This window comes from Ammospiza caudacuta, chromosome 38 (assembly GCF_027887145.1).
Source record: "Ammospiza caudacuta isolate bAmmCau1 chromosome 38, bAmmCau1.pri, whole genome shotgun sequence".
Taxonomy (NCBI): domain Eukaryota; kingdom Metazoa; phylum Chordata; class Aves; order Passeriformes; family Passerellidae; genus Ammospiza; species Ammospiza caudacuta.
Genome location: NC_080630.1, coordinates 580,273 through 599,297, shown reverse-complemented (window position 1 = coordinate 599,297; position 19,025 = coordinate 580,273). Strand labels below are relative to the sequence as shown.

Below are 19,025 nucleotides of genomic sequence, written 5' to 3'. Positions count from 1 at the left end.
TTTTTTTCCCCGTTTTGCCCCAATTTTACCCCAATTCTTCTCCAGCTTTTTTCCAATTCTCGCCCATTTTCTACTCCCCAGCTGTGCCCAGCTGTGCCCAGGTGTGCCCAGGTGCCCCCAGGTGTGCCAGGTGTGCCCAAACCCACAATTTTCCCTCCAAAACCCCCAAATTTCCACCGATTTTCCCCCAATTTTCACCATTTCTCCCCCGCATTTTCTCCCCCCCCCCAGGTGTGCCCAGGTGTGCCAGGTGCCCCCAAATTCCCAATTTTCCCTCCAAACCCCCCAAATTTCCATCGATTTTCCCCCAATTTTCACCACTTGTCCCCCCCAGGTGTGCCAGGTGCCCCCAGCTGTGCCCAGGTGCCCCCAAACCCACAATTTTCCCTCCAAACCCCCCAAATTTCCATCAATTTTCCCCCAATTTTCACCATTTCTCCCCATTTTCTCCCCCCCCAGGTGTGCCAGGTGTGCCCAGATTCCCAATCTCCCCTCCAAACCCCCCAAATTTCCATCGATTTCCCCCCAATTTTCGCCGTTTCTCCCCATTTTCTCCCCCCCAGGTGTGCCAGGTGCGCCCAGCTGTGCCAGGTGTGCCCAAACCCACAATTTTCCCTCCAAAACCCCCAAATTTCCATCAATTTTCCCCCAATTTTCACCATTTCTCCCCCGCATTTTGCCCCCCCCCAGGTGTGCCCAGGTGTGCCAGGTGTGCCCAGCTGTGCCCAGGTGCCCCCAAACCCACAATTTTCCCTCCAAAACCCCCAAATTTCCTTCGATTTTCCCCAATTTTCGCCGTTTTTCCCCACATTTCCCCCCGCCCAGGTGTGCCAGCTGTGCCCAGGTGTGCCCAGATTCCCAATTTTCCCTCCAAAACCCCCAAATTTCCACCGATTTCCCCCCAATTTTCACCATTTCTCCCCCGCATTTCGCCCCCCCCCAGGTGTGCCAGGTGTGCCAGCTGTGCCCAGGTGTGCCAGGTGTGCCCAAACCCACAATTTTCCCTCCAAACCCCCCAAATTTCCATCGATTTTCCCCCAATTTTCACCATTTCTCCCCCGCATTTTCTCCCCCCCCCAGGTGTGCCCAGGTGTGCCAGGTGCCCCCAAATTCCCAATTTTCCCTCCAAACCCCCCAAATTTCCATCGATTTTCCCCCAATTTTCACCACTTGTCCCCCCCAGGTGTGCCAGGTGCCCCCAGCTGTGCCCAGGTGCCCCCAAACCCACAATTTTCCCTCCAAACCCCCCAAATTTCCACCGATTTTCCCCCAATTTTCACCATTTCTCCCCATTTTCTCCCCCCCCAGGTGTGCCAGGTGTGCCCAGATTCCCAATCTCCCCTCCAAACCCCCCAAATTTCCACCGATTTCCCCCCAATTTTCACCATTTCTCCCCCGCATTTCCCCCCCCCAGGTGTGCCCAGGTGTGCCAGCTGTGCCCAGGTGTGCCAGGTGTGCCCAAACCCCCAATTTTCCCTCCAAAACCCCCAAATTTCCACCGATTTCCCCCCAATTTTCACCATTTCTCCCCCGCATTTCCCCCCCCCCAGGTGTGCCCAGGTGTGCCAGCTGTGCCCAGGTGTGCCAGGCGTGCCCGCCGCCGTACCTGGTGCCGGTAGCAGTCTCTCCTGTCGGGGCAGGCGCCGCTCTCGGTGTTGTTCTGGCACGGGCACCCGGTGCCGTCCAGCTCGTTGCAGGTGTCGGCGTGCCCGTTGCACTGGCACCTGCCCGCAGGTGGGCACCGCTCAGGGAAACCCTCCCCCCCTGCTTTGCCCAAAATTTCCCTTTTTCCCCCCATTTTTCCCCCCAATTTTTCATTACTTTCTCTTATTTTTTCCCCTTTTTTTTCTATTTTTCCCCGGTTTTTTCTCTCCTTTTTCCCCCGATTTTTTATAATTTTTTTTGCCCAGACAGGTAAATCTCCCTCTCCCCATTTTCCCCAAATTTTTCCCAATTTCTCCCCAAATTTTTCTCTCCTTTTTTCCCAATTTTCTCCCATTCTTCCCCAATTTTTTCCCATTTTCTTTCCAATTTTTCTCCCATTTTCCCACCAATTTCACCAATTTTTCCCAATTTTTGTCAAGTCTTTCCAAATTATTCCAAATTTCCCAGTTTTCCCAAAATTTTCCCAATTTTTGCAAATTTTTTCCCACATCTTTTCCTTTTATTCCAATTTTTTCCCAATTTCCCCCCAATTTTTGCCAATTTTTTCCTCAAATTTTCCCCATTTTTCGCCTCATTTTTTCGTCTCTTTTTTTCCCATCCCCAGATGCGCCCAGGTGTCCCCAAATCCTCAAATTTTCACCGATTTTCCCCAAATTTTCACCGATTTTCCTCAAATTTTCGCCGATTTTCCCCCAAATTTTCACTGATTTTCCCCCCAATTTTCCCCATTTTTTCCCAAACTTTCCCCATTTTTCCTCATTTTTTGTCCCATTTTTTGTCTCATTTTTTCCCATCCCCAGGTGCGCCCAGGTGTCCCCAAATCCTCAAATTTTCACCGATTTTCCCCAAATTTTCACCGATTTTTTGTCGATTTTCCCCAAATTTTCACCGATTTTTCCCAAATTTTCACCGATTTTCCCCCCAATTTTCCCCATTTTTTTCCCCAAACTTTCCCCATTTTTCCTCATTTTTTCCCATCCCCAGGTGCGCCCAGGTGTCCCCAAATCCTCAAATTTTCACAGATTTTCCCCAAATTTTCACCGATTTTCCCCAAATTTTGGCCGATTTTCCCAAATTTTCACCGATTTTTCCCAAATTTTCACCGATTTTCCCCCCAATTTTCCCCATTTTTTTCCCCAAACTTTCCCCATTTTTCCTCATTTTTTCCCATCCCCAGGTGCGCCCAGGTGTCCCCGAATCCTCAAATTTTCACCGACTTTCCCCAAATTTTCACCGATTTTCCCAAAATTTTGGCCGATTTTCCCAAATTTTCACCGATTTTCCCAAATTTTCACCGATTTTCCCCCCAATTTTCCCCATTTTTTTCCCCAAACTTTCCCCATTTTTTGTCTCTTTTTTTTCCCATCCCCAGGTGTGCCCAGGTGTCCCCGAATCCTCAAATTTTCGCCGATTTTCCCCAAATTTTCACCGATTTTCCCCAAATTTTGGCCGATTTTCCCCAGGTTTTCGCACTTTCCCCGCGCCAGGCGTGCCCGGGCGCCTCACCTGGTGCAGGTGCCGTCCAGCATGAAGAACCCTGCCCGGCAGGTGTCGCACCTGTCGCCCACGCTGTTGTTCTGGCAGTTGACGCACACGGCCTGCGCCTCGCTCGGGCCCTCCGACACCCACGTGTGCAGCTGCGCAGGTGAGGGCACAGGTGAGGGCGCAGGTGTGTGCCCAGGGATGTGCCCAGGGGTGTCTCTCCATCCCCAGGTGTGCCCAGGTGTCCCCAGGTGTGCCCAGGTGTGCCCAGGTGAGCCCCAAGGTGTGCCCAGGGGTGTCTATCCATCCCCAGGTGTCCCCAGGTGCCCCCAAGTGTCCCCATGTGTGCCCAGGTGAGCCCCCAGGTGTGCCCAGGTGTGTCTATCCATCCTCAGGTGTGCCCAGGTGTGCCCAGGTGTGTCTATCCATCCCCAGGTGTGCCCCAAGTGAGCCCCCAGGTGTGTTTGTCCATCTCCAGGTGTGCCCCAAATGTGTCCTAGGTGTGCTCAGGTGTGTCTGTGAATCCCCAGGTGTCCCCAGGTGTGCCCAGGTGAGCCCCCTGCTGTGCCCAGGGGTGTCTCTCCATCCCCAGGTGTGCCCAGGTGTGTGCCCAGGTGTGTTTGTCCATCCCCAGGCGTGTTTGCCCGTCCCCAGGTGTGCCCAGGTGTGTTTGTCCATCCCCTCCCAGGTGTGCCCAGGTGCGCCCCAGGTGTGCCCAGGTGTGTCTCTCCATCCCCAGGTGTGCCCAGGGGTGTCTGTCCATCCCCAGGTGTGCCCCAAATGTGTCCTAGGTGTGCCCAGGTGTGTCTCTCCATCCCCAGGTGTGCCCAGGTGTGTTTGTCCATGCCCAGGTGTGCCCAGGTGAGTCTGTCCATCCCCAGGTGTGCCCAGGTGAGCCCTCAGGTGTGCCCAGGTGTATCTCTCCATCCCCAGGTGTGCCCAGGTGTGCCCAGGTGTGTTTGTCCATCCCCAGGTGAGCCCCCAGGTGTGCCCAGGTGTGTCTCCAGGTGTGTGCCCAGGTGTCCCCAGGTGTGCCCAGGTGTGTTTGTCCATGCCCAGGTGTGCCCAGGTGTCCCAAGTGTGCGCCCAGGTGTGCCCAGGTGTGCCCATCAGGTGTGTCCCCACTCCCCAGGTGTGTTTGTCCATCCCCAGGTGTGCCCAAAGCCCCAAAATCCCCATTTTTCACCCAAACTTCACCTGTTCTTTTGCATTTATCCCCTCCCAGGTGTGCCCAGGTTCGTCTCTCCATCCCCAGGTGTGCCCAGGTGAGCCCCCAGATGTGCCCAGGTGTGTTTGCCCGTCCCCAGGTGTGTCCCAGGTGTGCCAGGTGTGCTCACCAGGTGCGGCTCCAGCGGGTACCTGTCGGGGTCGCGCCGGTGCCGCTCCAGGTGTGCGCGGCTCACGCAGACGTCGGCGCGGCCGCGGCAGAAGGAGCGGCAGGTGAGACAGGTGCCCCCCGAGAGGGCGGAGCCGACGAACCCCGGGCGGCACTGCTGGCACTGCGGGCCCTGCACAGGTGAGCACAGGTGAGTGTGTCACAGGTGTGTCACACACAGGTGTGTCACAGGTGAGTGTGTGTGTCACAGGTGTGTGTGTCACAGGTGTGTCACAGGTGAGTGTGTCACAGGTGTGTCACAGGTGTGTCACAGGTGTGTGTGTGTGTCACAGGTGAGTGTGTCACAGGTGTGTCACAGGTGTGTGTGTCACAGGTGTGTGTGTCACAGGTGTGTGTGTGTGTCACAGGTGTGTGTGTCACACACAGGTGTGTCACAGGTGAGACAGGTGCCCCCCAAGAGGGCGGAGCCAACGAACCCCGGGCGGCACTGCTGGCACTGCGGGCCCTGCACAGGTGAGCACAGGTGAGTCACACACGGGTAACCACAGGTGTGTGTGTCACATACAGGTGTGTCACACAGGTGTGTGTGTGTCACAGGTGCGTGTGTCACAGGTGTGTGTGTGTCACAGGTGCGTGTGTCACAGGTGTGTGTGTGTCACAGGTGCGTGTGTCACAGGTGTGTGTCACAGGTGTGTGTGTGTGTCACAGGTGTGTCACAGGTGTGTGTGTGTCACAGGTGTGTGTGTCACAGGTGTGTCACAGGTGTGTGTGTCACAGGTGTGTGTGTCACAGGTGTGTGTGTCACAGGTGTGTCACAGGTGCGTGTGTCACAGGTGTGTGTGTGTCACAGGTGTGTGTGTCACAGGTGTGTCACAGGTGTGTGTGTCACAGGTGTGTGTGTCACAGGTGTGTCACAGGTGTGTGTGTCATAGGTGTGTCACAGGTGTGTCACAGGTGTGTGTGTCACAGGTGTGTCACAGGTGTGTGTGTGTGTCACAGGTGTGTGTGTCACAGGTGAGTGTGTCACAGGTGTGTGTGTCACAGGTGTGTCACAGGTGTGTGTGTCACAGGTGTGTGTGTCACAGGTGGGAAAAACACCCAGAAAACCCTGAAGCGGTGAGCACAAGTGAGCTCAGGTAAGGACAGGTGTGCCCAGGTGTGTTCCAGGTGTGGTGTCCCCACTCCAGCCAAGCCCCTCCCCCACCTGTAACCCATCCCAGACCCCACCTGAGCCCACCTGAGCCCAGGTAACCCCACCTGAGCCCAGGTAACCCCCCCTGAGCTCAGGTAACCCCCCCTGAGCCCAGGTAACCCCCCCTGAGCCCAGGTAACCCCACCTGGCGCCCAGGTAACCCCACCTGAGCTCACCTGGACTCACCTGGATGCTCCAAACCCACCTGGGACAGGTGTGAACACCCCAACCAAGCCCCTCCCACCCCTGTAACCCAACCCAGACCTCACCTGGCGCCCAGGTAACCCCCCCTGAGCCCAGGTGACCCCAGGTGAGCCCAGGTAACCCCACCTGAGCTCACCTGAGCTCACCTGGACGCTCCTAAACCACCTCAGCCAGGTGTGCCAAGCCCCTCCCACGCCTCTAACCCACCCTAGAGCTCACCTGGCGCCCAGGTAACCCCCCCTGAGCTCACCTGGATGCTCCAAACCCACCTGGGACAGGTGTGAACACCCCAACCAAGCCCCTCCCACCCCTGTAACCCAACCCAGACCCCACCTGAGCCCAGGTAACCCCACCTGGATGAGCACAGAGTGACCAAGGGAGACACAACGAGCGCCCCCCACCCCTGTAACCCAACCCAGACCTCACCTGGCGCCCAGGTGACCCCAGGTTTTGCCCCCCCTGCCGGCGGCCGGGCTCACCTGGGTGTTGTTCATGCACCTGAGGCAGGTGTCGCGGGCGCCGGGCCCCGCGCAGTCGCTGTGGCCGTTGCAGGCGCAGGGCGTGGCGCAGTCCCCGCCCACGAAGCCGAAGTGGCAGCGACACCTGTCGGGCTCCAGGCAGGTGCCGTTGGCGCAGCCCTGGCGGCACACGGGGCGGCACTCACCTGTGCGGCTGCGGGACACACCTGGGTTAGGGGGGGGACACACCTGGGAACACCTGAGATACACCTGGGTTAGGGGGGGACACACCTGGGGGACACCTGGGGCACACCTGAGATACCTGGGATACACCTGAGATACACCTGGGGCACACCTGGGTTAGGGGGGGACACACCTGGGGCACACCTGAGACAGCTGGGACACACCTGGGATACCTGGGACACACCTGGGGCACACCTGGGATACACCTGGGGCACACCTGGGTTAGGGGGACACACCTGGGGCACACCTGTCGGGCTCCAGGCAGGTGCCGTTGGCGCAGCCCTGGCGGCACACGGGGCGGCACTCACCTGTGCGGCTGCGGGACACGCCTGGGTTAGGGGGGGACACACCTGGGAACACCTGAGATACACCTGGGGACACCTGGGATACACCTGGGTTAGGGGGGGACACACCTGGGGGACACCTGAGATACCTGGGATACACCTGAGATACACCTGGGGCACACCTGGGTTAGGGGGGGACACACCTGGGGCACACCTGGGAACACCTGAGACACACCTGGGAACACCTGAGATACACCTGGGTTAGGGGGGGACACACCTGAGACACACCTGGGGATACCTGGAGCACACCTGAGATAGCTGGGATGTGTCCCAGCCTCACCCAGGTGTGTCCCTGCCCCACCCAGGTGTGTCCCTCACCTGCCCAGGTGTGTCCCAGCCCACGCAGGTGTGTCCCTGACCTGTCCAGGTGTGTCCCAGCCCACGCAGGTGTGTCCCTGTCCCACCCAGGTGTGTCCCAGCCCCACGCAGGTGTGTCCCTGTCCCACCCAGGTGTGTCCCAGCCCCACGCAGGTGTGTCCCAGCCCACCCAGGTGTGTCCCAGCCCCACCCAGGTGTGTCCCTCACCCACCCAGGTGTGTCCCAGCCCATCCAGGTGTGTCCCAACCCCACCCAGGTGTGTCCCAGCCCATGCAGGTGTCTCCCTCACTTGCCCAGGTGTGTCCCAGCCCCATCCAGGTGTGTCCCAGCCCATCCAGGTGTGTCTCTGTCCCACCCAGGTGTGTCCCAGCCCCATCCAGGTGTGTCTCTGTCCCACCCAGGTGTGTCCCAGCCCCACGCAGGTGTGTCCCTCACCTGCCCAGGTGTGTCCCAGCCCCACGCAGGTGTGTCCCTCACCTGCCCAGGTGTGTCCCTGTCCCACCCAGGTGTGTCCCTGTCCCACCCAGGTGTGTCCCAGCCCCACGCAGGTGTGTCCCAGCCCACCCAGGTGTGTCCCAGCCCATCCAGGTGTGTCCCAGCCCCACCCAGGTGTGTCCCTGTCCCATCCAGGTGTGTCCCAGCCCCACCCAGGTGTGTCCCTCACCCACCCAGGTGTGTCCCAGCCCATCCAGGTGTGTCCCAACCCCACCCAGGTGTGTCCCAGCCCATGCAGGTGTCTCCCTCACTTGCCCAGGTGTGTCCCAGCCCCATCCAGGTGTGTCCCAGCCCATCCAGGTGTGTCTCTGTCCCACCCAGGTGTGTCCCAGCCCCATCCAGGTGTGTCTCTGTCCCACCCAGGTGTGTCCCAGCCCCACGCAGGTGTGTCCCAGCCCATCCAGGTGTGTCTCTGTCCCACCCAGGTGTGTCCCAGCCCCACGCAGGTGTGTCCCTCACCTGCCCAGGTGTGTCCCAGCCCCACGCAGGTGTGTCCCTCACCTGCCCAGGTGTGTCCCTGTCCCACCCAGGTGTGTCCCAGCCTATCCAGGTGTGTCCCTGCCCACCCAGGTGTGTCCCAGCCCACCCAGGTGTGTCCCTGCCCACCCAGGTGTGTCCCAGCCCACCCAGGTGTGTCTCTGTCCCACCCAGGTGTGTCCCTCACCTGCCCAGGTGTGTCCCAACCCCACCCAGGTGTGTCCCAGCCCCATCCAGGTGTGTCCCTGTCCCATCCAGGTGTGTCCCTCACCTGCCCAGGTGTGTCCCAGCCCACCCAGGTGTGTCCCTGTCCCATTTCTCACCTGCCCAGGTGTGTCCCAGCCCCACCCAGGTGTGTCCCAGCCCACCCAGGTGTGTCTCTGTCCCACCCAGGTGTGTCTCTGTCCCACCCAGATGTGTCCCTCACCTGCCCAGGTGTGTCCCAGCCCACCCAGGTGTGTCCCAGCCCACGCAGGTGTGTCCCTCCTCACCTGTCCATGGTGTAGCCGGCGCGGCAGGTGCAGGTGAAGCCGTCGGGCAGGTCCTGGCACACCTGGCTGGGCCCGCAGGTGTGGTGCCCGTTCTCGCACTCGTCCTCGGGGGGGCAGCTCAGGAACGCCCAAACCCCGCCGGCCCCGCACGCCTGGGTCACACCTGGGCACGCACAGGTAACCCCGCAGGTGAGGTGGATCCCCAAAATTCCAACCAAAAAACCCAAAATTCCCAAAAAAAACCCCAAAATTCCAATGGAAAACTGGAAATTTTGACCAAAAAAACGCCCCCAAAATTGACCCAAAAATGGCCCCAGGGAAGGTCCCACAGGTGTTGGTCACACCTGGGCACAGGTAACCCCGCAGGTGAGCTGGAATCCCCCCCAAAAAAACCCCCAAAATTCCCCAAAAAAACCCCAAAATTCCCAAAAAACCCCCAAAATTCCAACGGAAAAATTCAAAATTTCGACCAAAAAAACCCCCAAAATTACCCCAAAAATGGCCCCAGGGAAGGTCCCACACACCTGGGTCACACCTGGGCACGCACAGGTAACCCCGCAGGTGAGCTGGAATCCCCAAAAAAACCCCCCCAAAATTCCCAAAAAAACCCCCAAGATTCCAACGGAAAAATTCAAAATTTTGACAAAAAAACCCCCCAAAACCAACCCCAAAAAATCCCAAAAAATCCCCAAAAACCCCAAATTACCCAAATTTTGTTCTCACCGTGCCGGGGCCCGCTGAGCTCCCCCAAACCACCTTTAAAAACCCCCCAAAGTCACCGAAAAACCCCCTAAAGCCCCCTCAAAACCCCCTCAAAACTCACTTTAACCGCCCCAAACCCCCCCAAAACCGGCCCCAAAAAATCCCAAAAAATCCCCAAAAACCCCAAACTGCCCAAATTTCGCAATTCTCACCGTGCCGGGGCCCGCTGAGGCCGCCCTCGAGGCAGCGGCCGCCGCCGTTGTGCCCCCCCTGAGGCCCCCAAAACCCCCTCAAAACTCCCCTAAAACCCCCCTAAAACCCCCCAAACCCCCCCAAAACCGACCCCAAAAAATCCCAAAAAATCCCCAAAAACCCCAAACTGCCCAAATTTCGCAATTCTCACCGTGCCGGGGCCCGCTGAGGCCGCCCTCGAGGCAGCGGCCGCCGCCGTTGTGCCCCGCCCGGGCGCACCTGAGCCCCCCAAAACCCCCTCACAACCCCCTCAAAACTCACTTTAACCGCCCCAAACCGGCCCCAAAAAATCCCAAAAAATCCCCAAAAACCCCAAACTGCCCAAATTTCGCAATTCTCACCGTGCCGGGGCCCGCTGAGGCCGCCCTCGAGGCAGCGGCCGCCGCCGTTGTGCCCCGCCCGGGCGCACCTGAGCCCCCCAAAACCCCCTCACAACCCCCTCAAAACTCACTTTAACCGCCCCAAACCGGCCCCAAAAAATCCCAAAAAATCCCCAAAAACCCCAAACTGCCCAAATTTCGTTCTCACCGTGCCGGGGCCCGCTGAGGCCGCCCTCGAGGCAGCGGCCGCCGCCGTTGTGCCCCGCCCGGGCGCACCTGAGCCCCCCAAAACCCCCTCAAAACCCCCTCAAAACTCACTTTAACCGCCCCAAACCGGCCCCAAAAAATCCCAAAAAATCCCCAAAAACCCCAAACTGCCCAAATTTCGCAATTCTCACCGTGCCGGGGCCCGCTGAGGCCGCCCTCGAGGCAGCGGCCGCCGCCGTTGTGCCCCGCCCGGGCGCACCTGAGCCCCCCAAAACCCCCTCACAACCCCCTCAAAACTCACTTTAACCGCCCCAAACCGGCCCCAAAAAATCCCAAAAAATCCCCAAAAACCCCAAACTGCCCAAATTTCGTTCTCACCGTGCCGGGGCCCGCTGAGGCCGCCCTCGAGGCAGCGGCCGCCGCCGTTGTGCCCCGCCCGGGCGCACCATCCGCAGCGGGGCCGCCTCAGGCACTGCGAGCACTGCGAGGCCCCCGCGCACTCGGGGGGGGGGCAGCGCTCGGCCGCCCCTCCCCCACCCCCGGGGGGGACCCCTCCCCCACCCGCGGGGGGCGGGGGGAGCCCCCCGAAGGTTCCAGAAGCGGCCGAGGAGGCTCCGCCCCCCCCGCCGCGGAGGAGGCGGCCGCAGCTGCCGGCGAGGCAGCGCAAGGGGGCGAAGCTGGGGCTGAGGCACTGGGGAGGAAAGGGTTAAACGGGGTCAGAAACGGGCGGGAAAAAACCTGGGATTCACCTAAAATATCCGAAAAAAAAAAAATCCCACTAATTCCTCAAAATAAAGCCCCAAAAAAGCCCCAAAAGAGCCCCAAAAGAGCCCCAAAAACGCCCCAAAAGAGCCCCAAAAGAGCCCAAAAAACCCCAAAAAAAGCCCCAAAAGAGCCCCAAAAGAGCCCAAAAAAAGCCCCAAAAGAGCCCCACAAAAGCCCAAAAAAAGCCCCAAAAGAGCCCCAAAAAACCCAAAAAAAGCCCCAAAAGAGCCCCAAAAAACCCAAAAAAAGCCCCAAAAGAGCCCCAAAAAGCCCAAAAAAAGCCCCAAAAGAGCCCCAAAAAAGCCCCAAAAGAGCCCCCGGCGAGGCAGCGCAGGGGGGCCAAGCTGGGGCTGAGGCACTGGGGAGGAAAGGGTTAAACGGGGTCAGAAACGGGCGGGAACAAACCTGGGATTCACCCAAAAATCCCGCAATTGTAGACTGCCAAAATCCCCAAAAAAGTCCCAAAAACCCCACCAAGAAAACCCCAAAAGAGCCCCCAAAAAAGTCATTAAAAATCCCCAAACAAACTTCCCAAAACCTCTCGAAAACCTCCCCAAAATAACCCCAAAAAAGCCTCAAAGGAACCTCCAAAATAAGCCCCAAAAAAGCCCTAAAAGAGCCCCAAAAAGCCCATAAAAAGCCCCAAAAGAGCCCCAAAAAAACCCAAAAAAAGCCCCAAAAGAGCCCCAAAAGAGCCCAAAAAAAGCCCCAAAAGAGCCCCAAAAAAGCCCGAAAAAGCCCCAAAAAAGCCCCAAAAGAGCCCAAAAAAAGCCCCAAAAAGCCCCCCAAAAAGCCCCAAAAGAGCCCCAAAAAAAGCCCCAGAAGAGCCCCAAAAAACCCAAAAAAACCCCAAAATCACCCAAAATTCCCTACAAAAATCACCCAAAATTCCCCAAAAATACACCAAAAAATCTCAAAAAAAATCCCCCCAAAACCCCCTTAAATCCCCCCAAACCCGGCCCTAAAAAAGCCCAAAAAAGCCCCAAAAGAGCCCCAAAAAAGCCCCAAAAAACCCAAAAAAAGCCCCCAAAAAGCCCCAAAAGAGCCCCCGGCGAGGCAGCGCAGGGGGGCCAAGCTGGGGCTGAGGCACTGGGGAGGAAAGGGTTAAACGGGGTCAGAAACGGGGAAAAAATGGGAAAAATTGGGGAAAAGATGGGGGGAAAAGGGGAAAATTACGGGAAAAAAAGGGGAAAAAAAATCCACTACAAATCGAAATAAAATCAGAAAGAAACCGAAATAAAATTGGGGTAAAATCAGGAAAAAATCCGGAAAAAAAATCAAAGTACAGTCAGAAAAAAATCGGAATAAAATCAGAAAAAAATCGGAATAAAATCAGAAAAAAATCGGAAAAAAATCGGAAACAAATCGGAATAAAATCGGAAAAAAATCGAAATAAAATCAGGAAAAAATCGGAATAAAATCAGAAAAAATCGGAAAAAAATCGGAAAAAAATGGGGAAAAAATCAGAAAAAAATCGGAATAAAATCAGAAAGAAACCGAAATAAAATCGGAGTAAAATCAGGAAAAGGTCGGAAAAAAATCAAAATAAAGTCAGAAAAAAATCGGAATAAAATCAGAAAAAAATCAGAATAAAATCAGAAAAAAATTGGAATAAAATCAGGAAAAAATCGGAATAAAATCAGGAAAAAATAGAAATAAAATCAGAAAAAAATCGGAATAAAATCAGGAAAAAATCGGAATAAAATCAGAAAAAAATAGAAATAAAATCAGAAAAAATCGGAAAAAAATCAGAATAAAATCAGAAAAAAATCGAAATAAAATCAGAAAAAAATCGGAATAAAATCAGAAAAAAATAGAAATAAAATCAGGAAAAAATCGGAATAAAATCAGAAAAAAATCGAAATAAAATCAGAAAAAAATCAGGAAAAATCGGGAAAAAACGGGGAAAAACCTGGGAACGAAAGGCGGATTTCGGCAGACCGACCTCGTTGAGCGCCAGGCTCCAGAGGCAGTGGTGCCAGCCGCCGTCGGCGCCCGGGGAGCTGAGGCAGGCGTGGCACGAGCGCTGCAGGTGGCACGGCCGCGGGCACGGCAGCGGCGGCGACGACTCCACGGGCATCGGGGACACGTTGAGCAGCGAGTGGCTGAAGCACGTCCAGTCGTAGCTGGGCTGCACGCTCAGGATGCGCCGCGTCTCGCCTGCAATGAGCGCCGGAAAATCAAAAAAACCCCACAAAAATCGCCTAAAAAACCCGCCCAAAATATCCCAAACACGTTGGAATTTACGCCCTAAAATCCCAAAGCAATCCAGCAAAAATTGCCCCAAAAAATCCCCAAAATAACCCCGTAAAATTACACAATATACATCAAAAAATGCCTAAAAAAAATCTCTAAAAATTGCTAAAATCGTCCAAAAAATCAAGCAAAAAATTGCCAAAAAATCCCTAAAATTCCACAAAATACACCAAAAAAAATCCCCCAAAAATCTGCAAAAATTACCTAAAAGTCCCCCAAAAATCCTGAAAAATTCTACAAAATACACCAAAAAATCCCCCAAAAATCCACAAAAATCCCCCCAAAAATCCAGAAAAATTCCACACAATACACCAAAAAATCCCCCAAAAATCCGCAAAAATTACCTAAAAATACCCCAAAAAAGCCAGAAAAATTCCACAAAATACACCCAAAAAATCTGCAAAAATTACCCAAAAATCCCGAAAAAAATCCGGAAAAATTCCACAAAATACACCAAAAAATCCCCCAAAATCTGGAAAAATTACCTAAAAAATCCCCAAAAAATCCAGAAAAATTCCACAAAATACACCAAAAAAATTCCCGAAAAATCCCTAAAATTCCCCAAAAATTCACAAAAAAATCCTGCCAAAATTGCCCAAAAATTGCCAAAAAATCCTGAAAAATTCCACAAAATACACCAAAAAAACCCCCTAAAATCCCGATTTTTCTGGAATTTTTCTGGAATTTTCTGGCATTTTCCCCACCTGTCCTCTTGAACTGCTGGGTCCACCTGCACCGCCCGGCCTGGGCGCACCTGGGGCAGTCGGGGGCGCCGCCCCAAACCCCAAATCCACACTAAAATTACCCAAGAAATCCCAAAAAATCCCCAAAAACAGCCCAAAAAATACCCCAAAATCCCAATTTTTCTGGAATTTTTCTTGAATTTTTCTGGAATTTTCTGGCATTTTCCGCACCTGTCCTCTTGAACTGCCGCGTCCACATGCAGCGCCCGGCCTGGGCGCAGCGGGGGCAGTCGGGGGCGCCGCCCCAAACCCCAAATCCACACTAAAAATCCCAAAAAAATCCCCCAAAAATCCCCAAAAAATCCCCAAAAATCCCAATTTTTGTGGATTTTTCTGGCATTTTCCGCACCTGTCCTCTTGAACTGCCGCGTCCACATGCAGCGCCCGGCCTGGGCGCAGCGGGGGCAGTCGGGGGCGCCGCCCCAAACCCCAAATCCACACTAAAAACCCCAAAAAATCCCCAAAAAATCCCCAAGAAACACCCCAAAATCCCAATTTTTCTGGAATTTTTCTGGAATTTTCTGGCATTTTCCCCACCTGTCCTCTTGAACTGCCGCGTCCACATGCAGCGTCCGGCCTGGGCGCACCTGGGGCAGTCGGGGGCGCCGCCCCAAACCCCAAATCCACACTTAAATTACCCAAGAAATCCCAAAAAATCCCCAAAAACAGCCCAAAAAATACCCCAAAATCCCAATTTTCTGGAATTTTTCTGGAATTTTCTGGCATTTTCTGCACCTGTCCTCTTGAACTGCCGCGTCCACATGCAGCGCCCGGCCTGGGCGCACCTGGGGCAGTCGGGGGCGCCGCCCCAAACCCCAAATCCACGCTAAAAATCCCAAAAAATCCCCAAAAAACCCACAAAAAATCCCCAAAAAATCCCCAAAAAATCCCCAAAAATCCCCAAAAATCCCAAATTTTCCCCACCTGTCCTCTTGAACTGCCGCGTCCACCTGCACCGTCCGGCCTGGGCGCACCTGGGGCAGTCGGGGGCGCCGCCCCAAACCCCAAATCCACACTAAAAATCCCCTAAAAATCCCCAAAAAATCCCAAAAAATGCCCCAAAAAATCCCCAAAATCCCAATTTTTCTGGAATTTTCTGGAATTTTCTGGCATTTTCCCCACCTGTCCTCTTGAACTGCCGAGTCCACCTGCAGCGTCCTGCGCTGGCAGTCGGGGGCGCCTCACGCGGCCTCAGAGCCGCCCCAAACCCCAAATCCACACTAAAAATCCCAAAAAAATCCCCCAAAAATCCCCCAAAAATCCCCAAAAATCCCAATTTTTGTGGATTTTTCTGGCATTTTCCGCACCTGTCCTCTTGAACTGCCGCGTCCACATGCAGCGCCCGGCCTGGGCGCAGCGGGGGCAGTCGGGGGCGCCGCCCCAAACCCCAAATCCACACTAAAAACCCCAAAAAATCCCCAAAAAATCCCCAAGAAACACCCCAAAATCCCAATTTTTCTGGAATTTTTCTGGAATTTTCTGGCATTTTCCCCACCTGTCCTCTTGAACTGCTGCGTCCACATGCAGCGCCCGGCCTGGGCGCACCTGGGGCAGTCGGGGGCGCCGCCCCAAACCCCAAATCCACACTAAAATTACCCAAGAAATCCCAAAAAATCCCCAAAAACAGCCCAAAAAATACCCCAAAATCCCAATTTTTCTGGAATTTTTCTTGAATTTTTCTGGAATTTTCTGGCATTTTCCGCACCTGTCCTCTTGAACTGCCGCGTCCACCTGCAGCGTCCGGCCTGGGCGCACCTGGGGCAGTCGGGGGCGCCGCCCCAAACCCCAAATCCACACTAAAAACCCCAAAAAATCCCTAAAAAATCCCCAAGAAACACCCCAAAATCCCAATTTTCTGGAATTTTTCTGGAATTTTCTGGCATTTTCTGCACCTGTCCTCTTGAACTGCCGCGTCCACATGCAGCGCCCGGCCTGGGCGCACCTGGGGCAGTCGGGGGCGCCGCCCCAAACCCCAAATCCACGCTAAAAATCCCAAAAAATCCCCAAAAAACCCCAAAAAATCCCCAAAAAATCCCAAAAAAATCCCAATTTTTCTGGAATTTTCCGCACCTGTCCTCTTGAACTGCCGCGTCCACATGCAGCGCCCGGCCTGGGCGCAGCGGGGGCAGTCGGGGGCGCCGCAGGCGGCCTCGGAGCAGTTCTGCGCCGCGCGGATCTCGCGCTGGTTGATGCGGCAATCGTTCTCCCGGCGGCAGCTGGAGCCGGCGCCGATGCACGCGCCCTCGGGGCAGTTCGTGCACCACTTGCACGGAGCGGGACCCTGGGGAGGGAAAGGAAAAATATTTGGGGTGAAAAAACGGCGATTTTGGGAAAAAACCCGGTGGTTTTTGGTGAAAAAATGGGGATTTTTGGTGAAAAAATGGGGATTTTAGGTGAGAAAATGGGGATTTTAGGTGGAAAAATGGGGATTTTTGGGGAGAAAATGGGGATTTGACAGAGGATTTGGGGGTCTCAGAGGGTCTCAGCTTTCTAAAATTAAGATTTAAGGGAGTTTTGGGTGAAAAAATGGGGATTTTGGTAAAACAATTGAGGATTCTCAGTGAAGAAATGGGGATTTTGGGGAGGTTTGGGGGTCTCACGTCTCGCAGGGTCTTGGGTGTCTGAAATTGAGATCGAAGGGAGGTCTGGGTGAAAAAATGGGGATTTGGGGTAAAAAATGAGCATTTTGGGAAAAAACCCGGCGATTTTAGGTGAAAAAATGGGGATTTTAGGTGAAAAAATGGGGATTTTTGAGGGGAAAATGGGGATTTTTGGGGGGAAAATGGGGATTTTTGGGAGGATTTGGGGCTCCCAGAAGGGTGCCACAGAGTGCTGAGTGTCTAAAATGGGGATTTTAGGGAGTTTTGGGTGGAAAAATGGGGATTTTGGTTAAAAAAATGGAGATTTTTAGGGTAAAAAATGTGGATTTTGTGGAGGTTTTGGGGGTCCCAGCCCGATGCACGCGCCCTCGGGGCAGTTCGTGCACCACTTGCACGGAGCGGGACCCTGGGGAGGGAAAGGAAAAATATTTGGGGGGAAAAAACGGCGATTTTGGGAAAAAACCCGGTGGTTTTTGGTGAAAAAATGGGGATTTTAGGTGAAAAAATGGGGATTTTGGGGTGGAAAAAATGATGATTTTTGGTGAAAAAAAGGTGATTTTTGGTGAAAAAATGGTGATTTTTGGTGAAAAAAATTGGTGATTTTTGGTGAAAAAAAGGGTGATTTTTGGTGAAAAAAAAAGGTGATTTTTTTGTGAAAAAAGGGTGACTTTTGGTGAGAAAAATGGTGATTTTTTTGTGAAAAATGGTGATTTTTGGTGAAAAAAATTATTTTTGGTGAAAAAAAGGTGATTTTTGGTGAAAAAAAGGGTGATTTTGGTGAGAAAATGGGGATTTTCAGGGAGTTTGTGGTGTCGAAATTGGGATTTTTTGGGGGATTTTGGGGACCTCAGAGAGTCCTGGGTGGCTGAAATTGGGATTTAAGGGAGGTTTGGGGGAAAAAATCGGGATTTGGGGAAAAAATGGAAATTTTGGGGGGTTTTTGGTGAAGAAATGGGGATTTTGGGGCTGGTTTTGGGGGGTTTTTGGGTCATTTTTGGGCTATTTTAGGTGGGATTTTGGGGATATTTTGGGGATATTTTGGGGATATTTTGGGGATATTTTTGGGATATTTTTGGGGTGGTTTGGGGCTATTTTTGGGCTGTTTTTGGGGTGGTTTTGGGTCATTTTTGGACTATTTTAGGTGGGATTTTTTTGGCTATTTTTGGGGTGGTTTTGGGCCATTTTGGGGCTAATTTTGGGCTGGTTTTGGGGTCATTTTTGGGCTATTATAGGTGGGAGTTTTTGGATATTTTTGGGCTGGTTTTTGGCTGGTTTTGGTGTATTTTGGGGCTATTTTTGGGGCTAACTTGGCGGTGTTTTGGGGTCATTTTTGGGCTATTTTAGGTGGGATTTTTAGCTATTTTTGGGGTGGTTTTGGGATTTTTGGGCTATTTTTGGACAATTTTTGGGCTATTTTAGGTGGGATTTTTTGGCTATTTTGGGGTGTTTTGGGTCCATTTTTGGGCTATTTTAGGTGGGATTTTTTGGCTATTTTTGGGCTGGTTTTGGGCCATTTTGGGGCTATTTTTAGGGTGGTTTTTGGGGTATTTTGGGCTATTTAAGGTGGGATTTTTGGGATATTTTTGGACAATTTTTGGGCTATTTTTGGTGGGATTTTTTGGATATTTTTGGACAATTTTTGGGCTATTTTAGGTGGGATTTTTTGGCTATTTTTGGGGTGGTTTTGGGCCATTTTGAGGCTGTTTTTTGGGTGGTTTTTGGGGCGTTTTTGGGGTATTTTAGGTGGGATTTTTGGGATATTTTTGGACAATTTTTGGGCTATTTTAGGTGGGATTTTTGGGATATTTTTGGGGTGGCTTTGGGCCATTTTGGGGCTATTTTTGGGGTGGTTTTGGGGCCATTTTTGGGCTATTTTAGGTGGGATTATTTGGCTATTTTTGGGCTGGTTTTGGGCCATTTTGGGGCTATTTTTGGGGTGGTTTTTGGGGTACTTTGGGCTATTTTAGGTGGGATTTTTGGGATATTTTTGGACAATTTTTGGGCAATTTTAGGTGGGATTTTTTGGATATTTTTGGACAATTTTTGGGCTATTTTAGGTGGGATTTTTTGGCTATTTTTGGGGTGGTTTTGGGCCATTTTGAGGCTGTTTTTTGGGTGGTTTTTGGGGCGTTTTTGGGGTATTTTAGGTGGGATTTTTGGGATATTTTTGGACAATTTTTGGGCTATTTTAGGTGGGATTTTTGGGATATTTTTGGGGTGGCTTTGGGCCATTTTGGGGCTATTTTTGGGGTGGTTTTGGGGCCATTTTTGGGCTATTTTAGGTGGGATTATTTGGCTATTTTTGGGCTGGTTTTGGGCCATTTTGGGGCTATTTTTGGGGTGGTTTTTGGGGTACTTTGGGCTATTTTAGGTGGGATTTTTGGGATATTTTTGGACAATTTTTGGGCAATTTTAGGTGGGATTTTTTGGCTATTTTTGGGCCATTTTGGGGCTGTTTTTGGGGCGTTTTTGGGG

The 19,025-nt window shown here is 53.1% G+C and overlaps 1 protein-coding gene across 1 annotated transcript in view; it reads right to left on the bottom strand.

The window, feature by feature from the left end:
• MEGF8 (multiple EGF like domains 8) overlaps positions 1 to 19,025 on the bottom strand; it is a gene marked incomplete at its 5' end in the record, with an annotated part of 95,758 nt that overhangs the window by 6,580 nt on the left and 70,153 nt on the right. Inside the window, 9 exon segments of the mRNA XM_058823110.1 lie at positions 1,607 to 1,724; positions 3,172 to 3,302; positions 4,485 to 4,655; positions 6,359 to 6,551; positions 8,706 to 8,868; positions 10,565 to 10,685; positions 10,791 to 10,877; positions 12,897 to 13,111; positions 16,021 to 16,231. Of these exon segments, the coding sequence (XP_058679093.1) occupies positions 1,607 to 1,724; positions 3,172 to 3,302; positions 4,485 to 4,655; positions 6,359 to 6,551; positions 8,706 to 8,868; positions 10,565 to 10,685; positions 10,791 to 10,877; positions 12,897 to 13,111; positions 16,021 to 16,231 (1,410 nt within the window).